This window comes from Phascolarctos cinereus, unplaced genomic scaffold (genome assembly GCF_003287225.1).
Source record: "Phascolarctos cinereus isolate Bilbo 61053 unplaced genomic scaffold, phaCin_HiC Scaffold_4;HRSCAF=312, whole genome shotgun sequence".
Taxonomy (NCBI): domain Eukaryota; kingdom Metazoa; phylum Chordata; class Mammalia; order Diprotodontia; family Phascolarctidae; genus Phascolarctos; species Phascolarctos cinereus.
The window spans coordinates 208,344,576-208,362,263 of record NW_027555847.1 but is presented as its reverse complement, the minus strand read 5'-3'; the positions used below and the strand labels follow the sequence as shown (position 1 = coordinate 208,362,263).

At 37.8% G+C, this 17,688-nt stretch overlaps 1 protein-coding gene and 1 pseudogene across 1 annotated transcript in view; one reads left to right on the top strand and one right to left on the bottom strand.

The window, feature by feature from the left end:
• Window positions 1-17,688, bottom strand: part of TMC5 (transmembrane channel like 5) — a 104,229-nt gene that overhangs the window by 72,406 nt on the left and 14,135 nt on the right. Inside the window, exons 2-6 of the mRNA XM_020965266.2 lie at window positions 9,274-9,974; window positions 8,448-8,608; window positions 6,672-6,740; window positions 2,398-2,490; window positions 439-538 (exon numbers count right to left, since the gene is read on the bottom strand). Coding sequence (XP_020820925.1) covers window positions 439-538; window positions 2,398-2,490; window positions 6,672-6,740; window positions 8,448-8,608; window positions 9,274-9,902 — 1,052 coding nt within the window. The 5' untranslated portion in view covers window positions 9,903-9,974. The remainder of the gene's footprint in view (window positions 1-438; window positions 539-2,397; window positions 2,491-6,671; window positions 6,741-8,447; window positions 8,609-9,273; window positions 9,975-17,688) is intronic.
• Window positions 15,583-17,034, top strand: LOC110193501 (cilia- and flagella- associated protein 210 pseudogene; annotated as a pseudogene).

Here is a 17,688-nt window from a genome sequence, read left to right as displayed (position 1 = left end):
CTAGCTGCCCCCTCAGTGAGGTTATCATGTTGCAGGAATGGAATGTTAGACCTGAAAAGAACTTGAGAAATCCTATAAATAAAATCCTATAAATGCTTGCTTTATTTACATTCAGAATAAAAAAATTCTATAGTTCATCCTTATTATTTTGAGGCAATGAAGGCCATGAAAAGTGAAACGATTTACTCTAAGCCACACAGTAACAGAGACTGGAGTATGGAGTTAGAATTCTCTTGAATTCTAAAATGGACACCAAACATATGAGAAAAATATGAGACCAAATGTGAGAATTTCAGTGTAAAATATTGATATCTTTTCTCTCTGTTTCTTATGGAATTCCTAGACTAGGAGTTTTTCTTACCCTCTCAAAATTCATCTGAAGTAGATCATAGAAATTCATATTCAGCTCAGGAAAGAAGAAAAAGCCTCAATACTTACTTAATTTTCCTTTTTTCCTGCATGGTCAATGGCTGATTCCGGATGATTTTACTTCTGTCTCTACTTGGTAAGTTTACAAGAGAGGCAACCAACTTTTCCTCTGTATAAGGGTCATAAAAAAAAAGAAATGACACGGTTTACAAAAACAAGCAATCTCCTATAAAACCACTAAAAGAACCACATTATAGGATAGGGTTTTTTTTAGGCAATTGGGGTTAAGTGACTTCCCCAGGGTCACACAGCTAGTAAGTGTCAAGTGTTTGGCCTGAGGCCAGGATTTGAACTCGGGTCCTCCTGACTTCAGGGCCGATGCTCCATCCACTGTGCCACCTAGCTGTCCCCAGGATAGTTTTAAGAAATGAGAATGGCTCCAATTCAAGTACTCAAACAGAACTCAGAACCATGCAACAAAATAAATCATACTCAATTATTGAAGCCAGAAATTGAACTTAATATTAACTCTGAACTCAGAGCACTGTATTCATACTCCTCTCAGGTAGTTAGCACATTTAATTTATATTAAATTATTTGCATACATCTTGTCCCTCTATTAGACTGTAAACTTTATGATGGTAGTCATTGAGTCTTATTCCTCTCTGTCTCCCTTCTAGCCCCTAACACAGGGTATAAAATAGATACTTAACATGTGTTCTATAATTAATGTATTAATTTTTTTTACCAATTTACAAAAAAAAATGCAATTAGCCTGAACTGAAATTCAGTTTATATGTTTCCTGAAATTATTGAATTAGAACATCAATATATTTCTCCAAACTAAACCTAAGATGATTTTACAATTTGTTCAGTTGGAATCTCCAAGTAGAACAAGAATAGACAACTTTTTTGTTTAAATTTCTCATCTCTGTAATTTTAGTCTTTGTCTTCTGCTGAATTACATTCTCTTAGGAAAAGTCACATGCCACAAGACTGGAAAAGACTTTGAGAAGTTCTCTATTTTAACCAACAGAGCCATAACTAGGCATTTGCACCCTGAAAAATGTATAGGACAACACTGAAGATGATAATTTTAAAGGATCATGCAAACTTTGTTACATTTATATTTTGACTGCACCTTTACTCTTTCAGCAGCTAGAAACAACTGAGTTTAGCATCTAGTAGGCAAGAACAATGAATAAAACTAACAAGCTACCAGATATTTTTGTCTACTTCCTCCCCAGATGGGGCTACATAGTAGGTGAGCTTCTTTCCAGCCTGGCTCTGTTCCCCCCTGGGTGGCAAAATTCTTGGCAGTGACTTCAAAGTGTACTGAGAACTCTATCTCTTATTAGAAAAAGCCCTACAATTGGTATCTGCCCTCCAGATTGAGAGTTGGTTGTACTCTGGTCTCCCTACCTGATCAACTGAATCAGTCTTGATTATTTTTGTATTATTTTCAAATTATTAATTAGAAAGTTGATTTAGAGGTACTCAGTGTTGCTTGCCTTGGAGTTGTTTCATGCTATTTGCTCCAGTCACCAAAATTGCTAGTTATGGGTCTGCTAGGCAACCCTTTAAGTCAGGATGACTTTCAATCAATCAACTAGCATTTATAAAGCATCTACCATGTATCATAATAGAACCTTTCCAAACAGAATGTTTTTCATAGCATCCAATCCATAAATTCTAGGCAAAAACTGAACTTCTAGACCAATGGACTGGCCTCTAAAGCTATTAACAAGATAGCACCCAGAGTAATATGAATCCCAAAATGCCTTCCTCCAGTGTCTAGCTTGGATCTAGGGCATAATTACCTCAGAAAGACAAGTCAGAGACTATCCCGGCAATAAACTTAAATAATCTAGACATCTGGATTTTAGTGGTAAATCCTTTGCCTTAGAAAAAGCACATAAAGGCACACTAGGAGAAAGTACCCTTCAGAACTTTGATACATTATTTATGAAATCATTTTCTAAATGCCTCCTCGCTGCACCCCCAACAAATCAGCTCATAGGAACCTACCATGCTTGGTTTTGTCTGCAATATTCATAAAAGTAGGATCATGTGCCTGCAAGGCATCTTCATGCCAGTTCCTTCTCCAGCCAAAAGAATTAACTGTAAAAAAAAAAAGATGTAAATAACTATCGTGCTTATTATTAACTACAAGTAATGAATAGCTTGTTGTCAAGCTTAACACATTTCAATTTAATATTGTATTATTTTGTATGTATTATTAAATTGTATCATTTTATCAATAGAAAAATATAATCTCCAATTTAAAAAATATCTACTATTCTGCTATTTATCAGCATTTTGGAATTGTTAACCCCCAAAAAAATTAGTCAGTAGTAATGTGATGAAAACACTTTTCTCAAAACATATAGGCTTTGTACGTGTGACTTCTACCAGGGAAGAACTGACTACCTGGATCTGTGCTGGCTTCTAGATTTTGAAGAATCGAGAAAGAGGGAGAATCATAGTTATGTTTGGCCCATCTAGTCCTTTTCTTCTTTCCTCAACTAAGCTGGCCCTTAAATGCTCTTCCAAATTTAACTTCTGCTCATCTTAAGCCCTATCCTATCCTATTCTCTTATTCTTGATTATGAGTGACTCTCTAAAGGAAACTCAAAACCGTTCCTCAACCAGGGGAAGGGAACCTGTGACCTCGAGGCCACATGTGGCCCTCTAGGTCCTCAACTGTGACCTTTTGACTGAATCCAAATCTCACAGAACAAATTCCCTTAATAAAAGGATTTGTTCTGTAAAACTTGGGCTCAGTCACAAGGATACACCCAAGGACCTAGAAGGCCACATGTAGCGTTGAGGCTGCAAGTTCCCGACCCCTGCCAGTCTATCCTGATAAAGCTTTAACCGGCCCCAATACTGCCCTGGATAGAACCCATAACGTCTAGGGGAATGTTTCTTAGGAACTGAGGTAGTATTAGTGGGATTGGTCTATCAACAGTCTATCATCCCTCCACACGCCATCAACTAAACTTTGTTTTATAGCTTGTTACTTACCTATCTTGGTCATGGTATCATAGAACATTAGAGCTAGAGCAAACATTAGAGATCATCTCCTCTAATACCCTTTTAACAAAAAAATCAAAGGACCAAAGAGATTAAAGGAATTGCCCCAGAGCATCACAGATAAGGAATGGTGGGGCCCAGAGTAAAACTCAAGGCTTTTTGACTTCTAGGCCAGTGGTTTTCACCTTCAGCACACTACCTCCACATTTGCCTAGTTTTCTGAGATTAACGATGGAATCCTATGACAGAAGAGGTTCGAAGTTTAACAGCTTTTAGCTTTGGAGTGGAATAAACAAAGCAAAAATATCCAGCCCTGAAATAAAGAAAATATATGTGCATGTGCACACATAGGCAGGATTCAATTATACCTAAAAACCCCACATAACATATACAGTTTCCTATATAGAGTTCTTATCTAAAAAATCAAGTTCCATTCTGCTGATAATTTTTAAAACTAGAAGTTTAAAACTATATGGGATAGATATTGTGTATAATATATGTGTGTGTATGTATATGTATATATATGTTTCTTCTACTTTTAAAATTCAAGTAAATCTAAATTAATTTTGAGATTAAGAAAAAAAATCTGCCACACCTTGAAGTAAGTCAAAATAGCTCAGAGTACACAGAAGTATACACATAATATGTCTATACACATATGTGTGCATGTGTGTGTATCTATCTATATACATATATGTGGGTATATCTATCTATACAGACATATAGATATATCTATAGATATCTATAGACAGATATATTTGTTTCTATACATTTATCAATAAGGTCTATATATTTGTTTCTTTAGTTATATAGATTCTATGTATAGATATATTTATTTCTTTTTTTAGATAGATAGACAGACACACATACACATATATGGTCAGGTTGGCAATATGCATATATATAGAGACAGATACAGAGAGAGAGAGAGAGAGAGAGAGAGAGTCAGGCTGGGAATTAAAATCATAGATCTGAAGCAGGAAGGGATCTTGTATGTCATTTAGTTAAATGATATAAATGAGAAAACTGAGGCTAGAAGGTAAAGTATCAGGATTTGAACTCAAGTCCTCTTACTCTAAATCCAATGATCTTTCTATTGTACTGCAATAGAGAAAATTAATTATTATACCCAAAGCTATCAAGAACCTTCTTCTTTATTCTCTTATTTTGTGCTCCTTGCTTTGAGGATTCTTAACGGAATTTATAACTATATGGTCTCATGAATATATGTAAACCAAAGTAACTGTACTGTTATGGCACAGGCCCCTTAGAAGAAGAGTTTCTCTCCATTCTCAGACACTCCCTCAAGGCTCTCCAGAGTAGCATTACCTAGTGGATTTGTACAAGAATCATCTGAATGATCACGGATGTGAAAAGCCTGAGAAAAAGATACCGAGATGGAATTTGAAATCCTGCTTAATCGATTCCCCTTTCTGGAGGCTGGAACCTTTGGAGGCACAGCCTCTGTCATTTCAACATCCATATCCTCAAGGTCAATAATTTTTTGCTGCCATTTGTTTTGGGATAAACTAGGCAACAGAGATCTTGACATCCGGGACGTCAGTCTAAGATCTTCGACATTGATGAAGACCTCCACCACATGATCATTATGCTTTCTGTTCTTAGGTTCTTTCTCTACAACCTTCTGATCTCTCCTCTTTCTGAAAAACTCAGAAAACATTTTTTTTTCCTGAGCTCTGATCCTCTGCTCTATCAGGGCTAGCACTCATTTCTTACAATTTCACTCTCGGGTATAGTTACAGTGTCAAGGAAGCTTACATTTATCTCTATTTTCCCAAACACTGAAAAATAATTTAAAAAAAACAATTCAGAAAATTAAAATGGCTCCTAAGACCAACATCCATAAGTTGGCCTACTTTCAGGGAATTGGCTGTCTCATGGTATCTAGGGAAGAAAGCTAAAACAGAATTCTTCATTATAGACTGAAGGATTCTAGAAACAGAAGGTAGAGTTTCTAAACTATACCTCATAGTCAGTCAGTCAATTTGCATTTATTAAGTGTAGCCTACTATGTGTCTGGAACTATGCTAAGAGATGTGAGTACAAAGTAAGACAAAAAGATAGTCTAGGCTCTCAAGGAGCTCATGGTCTAAGGGGAGAGACAATATGCAAACAGCTATGTACACATAGGATATGTACAGGGGAAGTCGGAGATAATCACAGAGGGAAGGCTCTAAGATTTAGAAGGACAATGGCTATTGTGGAAATATATTTTACATGACTTCATATGTATAATTAGTATCATATTTCTTGCCTTCTGGATGGGTGGGGAAGGGGGTAGAGGGAGGTAGAGAATTTGGAACTAAAAATAAAAATTAAATTAAATTTAAAAATAAAGAAAGACTAAGAAAGGCTTCTTGTAGAAGGTGAGACTTCAGGTGAGACCTGAAGGATACCAAGAAAGCTAGGAGAGAAGGGAGAAATGTTGTTATTTAAAAGATATATTAAAAGTTATAATATCTACAGTGAGATATAGAGACACATCTTATATTATAATGATGCTTTTAAAGGGATATATTGATGCAATCTGCCCCCTGATCTCTAATATATTGTGTTCTAAAGAATTTATCAGATAACTTATTGCATGATGATTAACTAATTATAATCTTTTTCAGGTAATATGATGCCTTAACTCAGTTAGAAATTTTTGTCCACTCAATATGGTTCTTAAGGAGTAAGGCTAATAATCATTGCTTCAGTTGTAGTCGGCAGATGAATGAGATGTTTTTAATCATAAGAAGGTGGGGTAGGCCTTTGGGTCACCTCAAGTCAGGCAGCATAGGTTTATGCCATTATGACCAATTTTTATGACCCTATAATCACAGATTTACGAATTGTGACCAATTCATAAGTCAAGCCTTCCTATCAACACAGCCCTTCTGATCATTCTTATGTAGTGCCTGTCTTTGAAGCTCAATATTCTCTAGTCATTGATCCTCTGCTTCCTATGTAAAAAATCCCTGAGCTGAACTGAGTATTGCATCAGTGTCCTGCACCTCTCCAGTGACTTGAAATTGTTGTTATCATTTGGCTTTCATTCTCAAAGAGGACCAATGACATCATGAGGGTGAGGCAGAGTTGTCATCAGTCTCACTCTCTCCTCCAGAGTTATAGAAGTTCAATGGCAAGACAAAAGTCAAGATAACTGGCAATGGCCCAATGAAATAAGTTTAAAATTCAACTCCAGTTTTGAAGTGTTTGGTCATTTTATGTTTGAGTCATATTTATATTTCCCACATGCTCACCTTTTCTTCCCAAGTGCTGATTTCCATAATCTCCAACTAGACTGCTTTCATCCTCATAGGCAAGGTTTCCTATTAGTATGGAGAATAAAAAAAAAAATTAGGGGGGAAGAAAGGCATTTACTATCAATGAATAATATTCATAGAAAGATAAAGACACTTTTCTAGGCACAATTCTTTTAAATAAGTAATTGATGTTAATGGGTAATGGGACAAAAGTAAAAAACTACTGATGTTAAATATAAAAATATATTAATAATTTTCAAACTCAATGCTAATCTTTTAGGAACTGAATTCTCTCTCAGATTCTAACAAATGCCATAGCATTTACCTTGATTTCTCTGGATTTCAGTTTTTCCCTTAATAAAATGAAGGAGTTGCACTAGATCTAGTATTCTTTTTTGTGTGTCATGAAACCTTGTAACAACTGATGAAGCCCTGTGGACCCCTTTTCAGAATAATATTTTTAAATGCATAAAATAAAAATCACAAGATTGCAAAGAAAACCAATTATATAGAAATATAGCTAACTAAAAAAAATTTTTAATTAATAGGTTTTGAACCTTTAGACCAGATGATCTCTTTCTAAGATCCTTTTCAGTTCTAACATTTCATTTTTTTTCCCAGCATTAATCGGCAGTATTAAATGCACTATGCTATTCTGCAATTCCTGTGACAAATATTTTGTTGAATATAGTCATTGCAATCCTCCTTGAAAATGTTTTTGACTCTTTTTCAAGGTGTCTCTGTTTCATCTTCCCATCTAGACTGTAATAGCTAGCATTTACATAGTGTTTTTTATCCAATGGTCCTCAATCTTTTTGGTCTCAAGTCCCCTTTACACCCTCAAAATTATTCAGGGCCCCAAAGAACTTTTGTTTATGTGGATAATGCCTACCAACATTTACTATGTTACAAATGGAAGCTGATAAGTTTAAAAGCCAATAATAAACCCATTATATGTCAACATAAATGACATTTTAGTTAAAAAAAAACCCTATATTTTCCAAAATAAAAGAAATTTAGCAAGAAGAGTGGCATCATTTTATTTTTATTTTTTTCAAATCTCTAATGTCTGGCTTAATGGAAGACAATGGGTTCCCATATCTGATTCTGCACTCAATCTGTTGCAATATCTTACAATATGTTGTTTTGGTTAAAATTTATGAAGAATATCTGGCCTCACATGGGCATGTAGTTGGAAAAGGGAGGAGTGTTTTAATAAGCAAATAACATCTTAGTATTATTATAAAAATAATTTTGATCTCACGGCCCCCTGGCTGGAACTACTGCTTTAAGGTTTGAATAGCACCTTATAAACATTTTCATTTTATCCTCAAAACAACTCTCGGAGGTAGGTACCATTATTATTCCCATTTTACAGATGAGAAAACTGAGGCAGAACAAACTAATATGACTTTCTCAGGGTCATGCAGCTAGTAAGTATTTAGGGTCATATTTGAACTCAGGTTCCCAAAACCAGTACTCTGTCAATTGCACCATATAACTGCCTTTTAAACTCCTAGGGGAGATGAGCTAGATCCTATGTCATTTGTATCCCACTGCAGTGCCTAGTACTACATTCATCACATAGAAGGTACTCAATAATACATGCTTATTGGTTGACTGAACATCACTAAATTATGTTAAACTAAGATGATGAAAATCATAACGCATTTGTAAGTTGAAAGTATCTAAAAGTGTACCCTCCCTGAGGACATCATGTTTAATTTCTTAGCAGGTCACAATCCTACAAATTTGGTGTTGGAAAATACTTACTATATTCATCCCCATCACGATCTGGCACTGGGTACATGCTATACAGAGATGTAGGCTGCCTTGAGGTCATTTGGAAGGAATCTGGGTAATCTCGATTGTCTCTCTCAGGAGCACCCAAGGTCCGATGGAAAAGCCCAGAATGATGACTCTCGTTACCTGCCCTATAGTATGATTTAACAAAACTAATAAAGTTTCAAACATTTAAATAGTGGAATTTGCTGAAAAAGGACTTTCTTCAGAAGCACATTTGCATGACTGACAATAAGTTTTAGATGCTCTCTCTGAGGAAAAGGCCTAATTTAGGTCCACTTTGTGGGTACAAAAGTGATCACAATATATGACCATATAGATAGGTGTATTTGACCCAAGCCAAATAATTTTATTCAATCCCACAGACTTTATTGTCAGTTTTATTGGCATACAGTTAGAGAACAATAATTGCTCCTAATAATTGCTTTTATTTCTTCTTCATTGGGTGTAGATTGACCTTTTTCATTTTTGATGCTGGTAATTTGAATTTTCTAAATCAAATTAGCCAACAGTTTATCTATCTTGTTGGTTTTTTCCCTAATAAACTAGCTTCTAGTTTTATTTATTAAATTTTTAAAAACTTTCAATTTTGTTCATCTGTCTTTTGATTTTTAGAATTTCTATTTTTGGTGTTTACTTGGATGTTTTTAATTTGTTGTTTTTCTAGATTCTTTTTAGATGTACACCCATTTTGTTGATCTGCTCTTTCTCTCATTTATTAATATGCATTTTCCAATGATTTTTACAATCTGAGAACTAGTCTCCATGTCTTGGAGGTCAGGCTCTTGACACTTACCCTCTGCCCATTTCTGGTTTCTCTGAATAGGAGTAGCCATGATTGTTCTGACTGTTTTGTATATATGCACTTCCCCAATTATCTGGAGTGCCCAGGTTGTCTTCAGCACCTTGATAGTCTGGAATTCCCAGGGAACCCAGGCGGTCTGGATAGCTTCTGGAACTTGATCTGTAAGCATTGTTCCCAGGATCTGGATCCTCTCTGGAGTCTTGATAGTCCTCAGCCCCAGGATAGTCTGGAATTGTCATGAATCTGAAGGAGTCCAGGCTGTGCTTGGACCTTGAATGATAAGAACTGCTCCTAGGGCCTGGGTAGTCAGGAGTCCTTTGGGATCTTGAAAAGGATGTATTTGTATGGGATCCTGGATACTCCTGATGATTCCTGAAGCCTAGATTGTCTAGGTAGTCCTCAGCTCCAGGATAATCTGGACTGTTCAGTGCATCAGGATAATCGGGATAATTGTGAGTGCTTGAAAACTTTGCATTGTCTTTGAACTTCAGGTTGTTGGAATTATTCCAGCAATACAGATAGTCTGGACCGTTCAGGGAATCCAGATTTGCCCTGGAGTTGGAGAAGTCTGGGTAATCGGGTTCTTCTTCATATCCTTGGTTACTATAGAAGGCAGTCATGCTGGAGAAAGATTCTTCACGAGGATGTATTCCCTTAACCCAAGATCTTTTCTCAGTCAGCAGTTACTCCATCTTTGCAGAGAGAGAGAGAGAGAGAGAGAGAGAGAGAGAGAGAGAGAGAGAGAGAGAGAGAGAGAGAGAAAGAAAGAAAGAGAACCCAGCTTTATTTCCTCTCACTGACAATAGGCTATGTGGAAAACCAAAGTGTTCTCCATAAAATAGGAAATGATTCCACAGAGCCCCATTAGAGGGGTCACTATATCAAAAGTGATTCACTTCACTAAAAGGACAACACCTACAGGGAAGAATCAGAAGTAAATGCTGCCTCAGGGACTCAGTAAACAGATTCATTTCAATCCCACAATTGTTCAGTCAGTCCTCTGACTCTTTTTTTTTAACAGAAATTTAATTATTTTTAGTTTTCAACATTCCATTCCACAAGTTTTTGAGTTCCAAATTTTCACCCCATCTCCTCCCTCCCCCAACCCCAAGATGTCATGCATTCTGAATATCCCTTCCCCTACTCTGTCCTCTCTTCTATCTCTCTCCCCTTCTCTTATCCCCTTCCCCTTCTATTTTCCAGTAGGGCAAGATAGACTTCTGTACCCCATTTCCTATATTTATTTTCCACTAGCATGTGAAAACATTTTTTTTAAACATATGTTTTTAAAACTTTAGGTTTCAAATTTTCTCTCTTCCTCCCTCCCCACCCACCCTCACTGAAAAGGCAAGCAACTCAATATAAGTTGTACATGTGCACTAATGCAAAACACGTCCATAGTAGACATGTGAAAAACTAACTCTATTTCCCTTAATCCTATCCTGCCCTCCCATTTATTCTATTCTTTCTTTTGACCCTGTCTCTCCTCAGAAGTATTTACCTCTGATTAACCCCTTTCCCAATCTGCCCTCCTCTCTATCATCCCCCTGCTCTCTTGTCCCCTTTCCCCCCTATTTTCCTGTAGGGTAAGACAGATTTCCATACCCAATTGAATGTGTATGTTTTTCCCTCCTTAAGCCAAATCCTATGAGAATAAGATTCCCTCATTCCCTCTCACCTTCCCCTGTTTCCCCTTCCACTGTAAGAGACTTTGTGGTTTTTTTTGTGAGATAATTTACCCCATTCTACCTCTCCCTTTCTTCTTTTCCGAGTATAATCCTCTCTCATCCCTTAATTTTATTCTCCAGATATGACCCCTTAATCTTCAGCTCACCCTGTGCCCTCTATCTATCTATCTACATATACATACATATAATTTTTATCCTCCAACTACCCTGATACTGACAAAGGTCTCATGAGTTATAAATATCATCTTTCCATGCAGGAATGTAAATACTTCAATCTTAATAAGACTCTTATGATTTCTCTTTCCTGTTTACCTCTTCATGTTCCACTTGAGTCCTGTATTTGAAAGTCAGATTTTCTATTCAGCTCTGGTCTTTTCATCAGGAATGCTTGAAAGTCCTCTATTTCACTGAATGACCATTTTTTCCCCTGAGGGATTATACTCAGTTTTTCTGGGTAGGTGATTCTGGGTTGTAATCCTATCTCCAGAATATTATATTCCATGCCCTGCGGTCCTTTAATATAGAAGCTGCTAAATCTTGCGTTATCCTGATTGTGTTTCCACAGTGCTTGAACTGTTTCCTTCTGGAAGGTTTTAATATTTTCTCCTTGACCTGGGAACTCTGGAATTTGTCTATAATATTCCTAGGAGGGGCAGGTAGGTGGCGCAGTGGATAGAGCACCGGCCCTGAAGTCAGGAGGACCTGAGTTCAAATCCGGCCTCAGACCAAACACTTGACACTTACTAGCTGTGTGACCCTGGGCAAGTCACTTAACCCCAATTGCCTAACATAATAATAATAATAATAATAATAATAATAATAATAATAATAATAATAATAATAATAATAATAATAATAATAATAATATTCCTAGGAGTTTTCCTTTGGGGATCTCTTTCAGGAGGAGATCTGTGGATTCTTTCAATTTCTATTTTGCCCTCTGGTTCTACTATATCAGGGCAGTTTTCCTTGATAATTTCTTGAAAGATGATGTCTAGGCTCTTTTTTTGATCATGGCTTTCAGATAGTCCAATAATTTTTAAATTCTCTTTCCTGGATCTATTTTCCAGGTCGCTTGTTTTTCCAATGAGATATTTCACATTGTTTTCTAATTTTTCATTCTTTTGGATTTGTTCTACTGTGTTGTGATTTCTCATAAAGTCACTAGCTTCCAATTGCTCTATTCTAATTTTTAAGGAAGTATTTTCTTCAGTAATCTTTTGGACTTCCTTTTCCATTTGGCCAATTTTTCTTTTTAGTGCATTTTTCTCCTCATTGGCTTTTTGGACCTCTTTTGCCATTTGGGTTAGGCTATTTTTTAAGGTGTTATTTTCTTCAGTATTTTTTTGGGTCTCCTTTAGCAAGCTGTTGACTTGTTTTTCATGATTTTCTTGCATCATTTCTCTCAGTTTTTCCTCTACTTCCCTTACTTGCTTCTCAAATCCCTTTTGAGCTCTTCCAAGGCCTGGGACTGATTCATATTTTTCTTGGAGGCTTTGAATGTAGGAGCTTTGACTTTGTTGTCTTCTTCTGGTTGTATATTTTGATCTTCTTTTTCACCAAAGTAAGATAATATAATCTGACTCTTTTTGCGCTGCTTGCTCATGATCCCGGCTATTTACTCGAGTTTTAAACTCTTTGTTAAGGTACAAATCTGCTTCCAATGTGGAGAATGTACTGTCCCAAGCTTTGGGGGTTTGTACAGCTGTTTTCAGAGATACTTGTAGGGATCTGTAAATTTTCAGTTCTTCCAAGGTGGTATGATAAGGGGCGAGGTGTTTACTCCTTTCCTGGCCTGTGACCACAAGTACTTCTTTCTGTCCTGTAACTGTAAGGAGGGGTTCCTCTCCACAGCCGATACAAGCTCTACCAAGCCAGTGCTCCTCCTTACCCCAGCACTGCCACCCAGAACTGTGACCCAAATCCAAACACAGGTAAAGCAAGAGATTCCTGCCTCAGCACTGGCAAAGAGATCCCTGCAATCCCTCTCTGATCAGCCACTGGATTCCCCCTCAGTCTGTGGGCAGGAAGCTCAGGAAGCAGCTGCCCCACCCCGGGCCATGCTCTTGGGGAAGGAAGCTGAAACCCTGCCTTCCTCTCTGAGCATCAACAGAAACAGACTTTTCCCACTGACCTTCTAAGTTGTCTTTGGCATTGGTGGATTGAGGAGTCTGTAAACCTCCACAGCTGCCAGAGATTCAGTCCTCTGAGGCCTGCTCCAGGTTCACTGCGGCCTGTGAGCCCCAGCCCGGCACGATACACCTTTCTGATCAATCATCCAGGTTGTCTTGGGCTGGAAATTTGTTTCACTCTGTCTTTTTGTGGATTCTGCTGCTTCAGAATTTGTTTAGAGGTTTGGAGGAGAGTTCAATTAAGTCACTGCTTTCACTCCGCCATCTTGGCTCTGCCCCCCACTCTGAGTCTTTTCTATGGGCATTTCCCACCTCTATTCTTTTACACAGGCTGTTCCACCTGCCTAAAATGTTCTCTCTCCTGTCCTCTGTCTCTTAGAATCCTTAGCTTCCCTTCAAGATCCACCTGAGGCATTACCTCCTCCACCAAGCCTTTCCTAGAAGTCTCCCCCTACCCCCAACCCAGTTGTTAGTGTTTTTTCACTCTTCAAATTACCTTGTATTTGTTTGTGAACACATTTCTCCACAAAGTCCTACTCTATAGGAACCTACTTCCAAAACTGGTGTTGTGGAGTTAATCCTGGATTTTTGGAGGTTATGAAGTATGCCAGCTATGACTACATCTGCTTTCCAAGGTCCAGCCTACTAAGTATAGAAAGACCCATCATTCCCAGTCTGGCCATTTGTTGATGGACTTTTTGAGCATGGAAACTCCAAGGAAGAAAAGAAAAAGACAAAATGGGTTTCAGTCATCAGGGCCTTCCTTTGACTTCTTCAGTGACGATAGCAGAAAGACTGGTGGAACAAGGGGTATAGGGTGCTAAGAGTCACAGATTTAAGAATGGCTATACACATTAGCATAACTGTTGGTATTCTACCTGTGAGTTACATGGCCAGGTGACATAGTGCTCTAGGAAGTGAATCTTATCAGTCTTGACATTCTCACCTCTAAACGAAACTAGAAGACAAAGATGTTTTTATAAACAGAATGATTCATAAGTGCTCATTGAAGAGGCAGATAGAAGAGAGTTTGTAGAATTGGCTTTATCCCAAAGTAACCAAACCATCATTTCAGAAGCAACCAAAAACATTATTTAAAGGGATATGTGATCATCTCATGATAAGTAATAGCAAAAAGACCATGTTAATATAGGAACTGCAGCTTTGGGGCCAATATTTGTTGCAGAGGAAGATTTCTGTAAAGAACTCAATGTCAACCTCCAAGTTAAATCAATAGATATATAACCTGTGTGACTTCACTGCACAGTGAGTACAGAGGAGGCTGGTTTAAAAAAAGTTGCAAAATGTGGTTCGTGGGAGAACAATTTATAAGATAAAAACATTGTAAAGAAGAACAACTTAAAAAGACTTGAGGACTCTGACCAATGCAATGACCCGCCATGAATTGAGAAGACTGATGATAAAGCATGTGACCCTTCCCCTGAGAGAGAAGAGTGAAGATGCAGAGTAAGACACACATCTTTGAATATACACAATGAGGAAACTTGTTTTGCTTGACTATGAATATTTGTCAAAAGGATTTTTTTTCCTTTCAATGAAGGGGGTGGAAGAGAGAGAAAATAAATGATTGTTAATGAAAAAACTACTGAGAAAAAAGAAAAAGAAAATGTGTTTCAGTAGTAAAAAAAAAATGAGAGAAAAAGCTTGCAAAACTATAGAGAAGATTCATGGTGGATATCATAAATATGTGTTGAGGGCCGATCTTAAGAGTCTGATAAGGGTTTAAGATCCAAGGCAGAGTTTGACCTCTGCTCAGGCTTTCACCCCAAAGGGCTCAGGGATTAAGTGGTACGGCTCCCAAATTCCTTCCTGATAAAGAGGTCTCTGAGACATCCCTTCTCTCTCTTTGAACCTTAGATTTACGTATTTACTCCTCTATGCAGGTGGCACCAAGGCGCCTGGGAAAACCTTGGAATCTACAGCCCAATCTAGGAACCCTGATAAGGAGGAAATTCATGATTGTTACATCCTCAGCAGATGTTCTGGGGAGTATCTCACATGGAGGACTCTTTGAAGTTAGGCTACATCTTCCCTATATATTCTGTGCCCTCAGATGAATAAACTGAGTCAGTAATTCTACTCTGCCTGGCCCATGTCATAAGTTATTTCACGCCTCTCCGTTCGGTGTACAATCTGGTTGCAGGCAACAAATATGCTCTTCAAGAGAGTCAGGATATTGGCAGCTAGGTTGTACAATGACCAGAGGGATTTGGAGTCAGGGAGTCCTCAGTGCAAATACTACCTCACACTCATTAGCTATGTAACTTTGGACAAGTCACTTCACCTCTCTCATCTGTAAAATGGGGATAATAATTGTATCTATCCTCCAGGGTGCTTGTGAAAAAATGAGATAACATCTGCAATGCATTTTGCAAACTTTAAAGCTCTATATAAATATTATATTATTATCATGTGTTATTGTTGCTGTTATTATTATTGTTACATAGCAGCCCAGTTCTGAGAATGATTGTCAGTCTTAACGGGACTCCTGAAAAACCTCAAAACCTCAGCAGGCTGAAGAAGCATGGGCTCAACAACATCCCTGAGAGCAAAGACACAAGGCACAGGAGAAAGATTCCCCCTTCCCAACCTCCCCACCCTGGTTTCCAGAAGCAACAAGGCTTGCAGGACTCAACTACAAAAAGTTCAAGAACTAGGATGATGGATGCCCTCTTGGGGATGCGAAGAAAAATAAACATTTTCTCTGAAAAGGAGAACATTGAAAATCAAGGAAAAAGCAGGGGTACGAATATTCCAGGCTAGCTATTCTCCCCTAGGAATAAAAGAAATGGTTCAGTGTATCATATCTCTGCACCCAACAATTGCTTATCAAGATGGAGCTGTGGATCATTTGGGGCAGGCAGTGGACAGAATGTCTGTTTAGGAAGGGAAGAAATAAGAAACTTTCTCTGCTGTTAAACTTTCCTATGTCTATAAAAAAATTATGTTAATTCAAAGGAGAAAAAGAGAGAGGAAGAGCCAGGAGGCAGTAGATGTGAGCCTATTCGAATATAAGCAGTTTTGCCTACTCAAACTGATGGGGTACGGGCCCAAGCCAAGACCTTTGCTCGAATGCAAGAGAGTTCTTCTTGAAACTAGGAAAAATAGTAATATAATCAGAGTGATAGAGGAACAACGAGAGGAGGAAGATGAAAAAATTAGAGCAAAGAAGGGTCTGGCAAATATTAGAAGAGAAAAAGATGCTGAAACTTTCAAGCTGATGGAAGAATGTAAAGAAACGATTTTTAACTTCCTGAATGAACTTGAAACTTGTCAATGAAGATGAGCTTATTGCCAGAGATACTGCAGAAGATGAGGCTGAAAAGTACAGGCCAAAAAAGAAAAAGAAGAAAGAGAGAAAGAAAAAATAAAAGAGATTGAAGAACATAGAGATGCAGTGATCGAAAGTAAAAAGGATCATAAAAAGCAATTAAAAAAGAAGCTGAAGAAACCCTGAAAGCTCTCGTTAAGGCAGATCAGTTGTTTTGGAAGCACAAAGAGGGAAAGCAGCGAAAAGCAAATGAGGGAAAAGAAGACGACACAAACATTCATCATTCAGCAAATAGCTGAAAAGAAGGTTAATTTAAAGCAACAAGTGGAAAAAGATTTGGAATATTACAGAGAGACTGAAGCTCTTGCTCTCGAAAAGGAGAAGGAATTTAAGCAATATGCAGTAGAAGTCATTGAATCTAAAGCAAAGTCAACTAACAATATTTACCCTCTGTTAACAGCTGTAAAGTTTGGTCCTGGAAGTGCTCGAGGAACTCCCTTTTACAGAGAGAGGTGGAATCAGGCCCAGCTATCAGTCAAGGGATTTCTACGGAACCCAGCTCCTTAGTTATTCCTCTAGGAGACCAGTGCAAGGTGATAGTGTTGGAAGGATTAAAGAAAGACTAGGTTTTACTAGGTAGAAAACAAATTTTATTTTTTCATTTTAAGGAGGACTTTGTCTCAAAATTTTAATGCAATTGACAGAAGAGGTATTTTCATTGTTTATGTCATTGAATTACAATCCTATTAATATATATAAATGAAATGACTTCATTGAAAAAAAAACTTAAAAGTGAGTTCCTGCATACATCTCCTCTCCTCCAGATGGGTTTACCGGTGCACACTGGACACCAGCAACCAGGTGAGCTATGGAGGCAGTATGGGGGCGGGCAGGAGGAAATTGACTATAAACTTACATGAACTGATCTGGTGTAAAATAAACCAAACCTTTGAGTATAACATAGTGAAGTACCTGTTCTGTCAGCCGCGCAGATATTCTTTGTGTGTGGGATGAGCCCTTGGGACCTATATACAAACAGCAAAAGGTTTCTATAGACCGACAAGGCCATAATTAGGGTGAGGCAAGCAGTGCTTTGACTTTAAGGGATGAATTTCAAGGGCACTAACAGCCCTTCAGCAGCTTGGTTGGCAAAGAAGCTTCTCTGTTCTTGCCCTATATCCCTACATCTGAGGAGGTTTTTCATGCTTCTTATCCTGATGCCAGCCACAGAAATTTCTGTCAGCCAGAGGCTCTCAATGCCCTGGTAACATATAAGAATTGCAAAAATTATAGC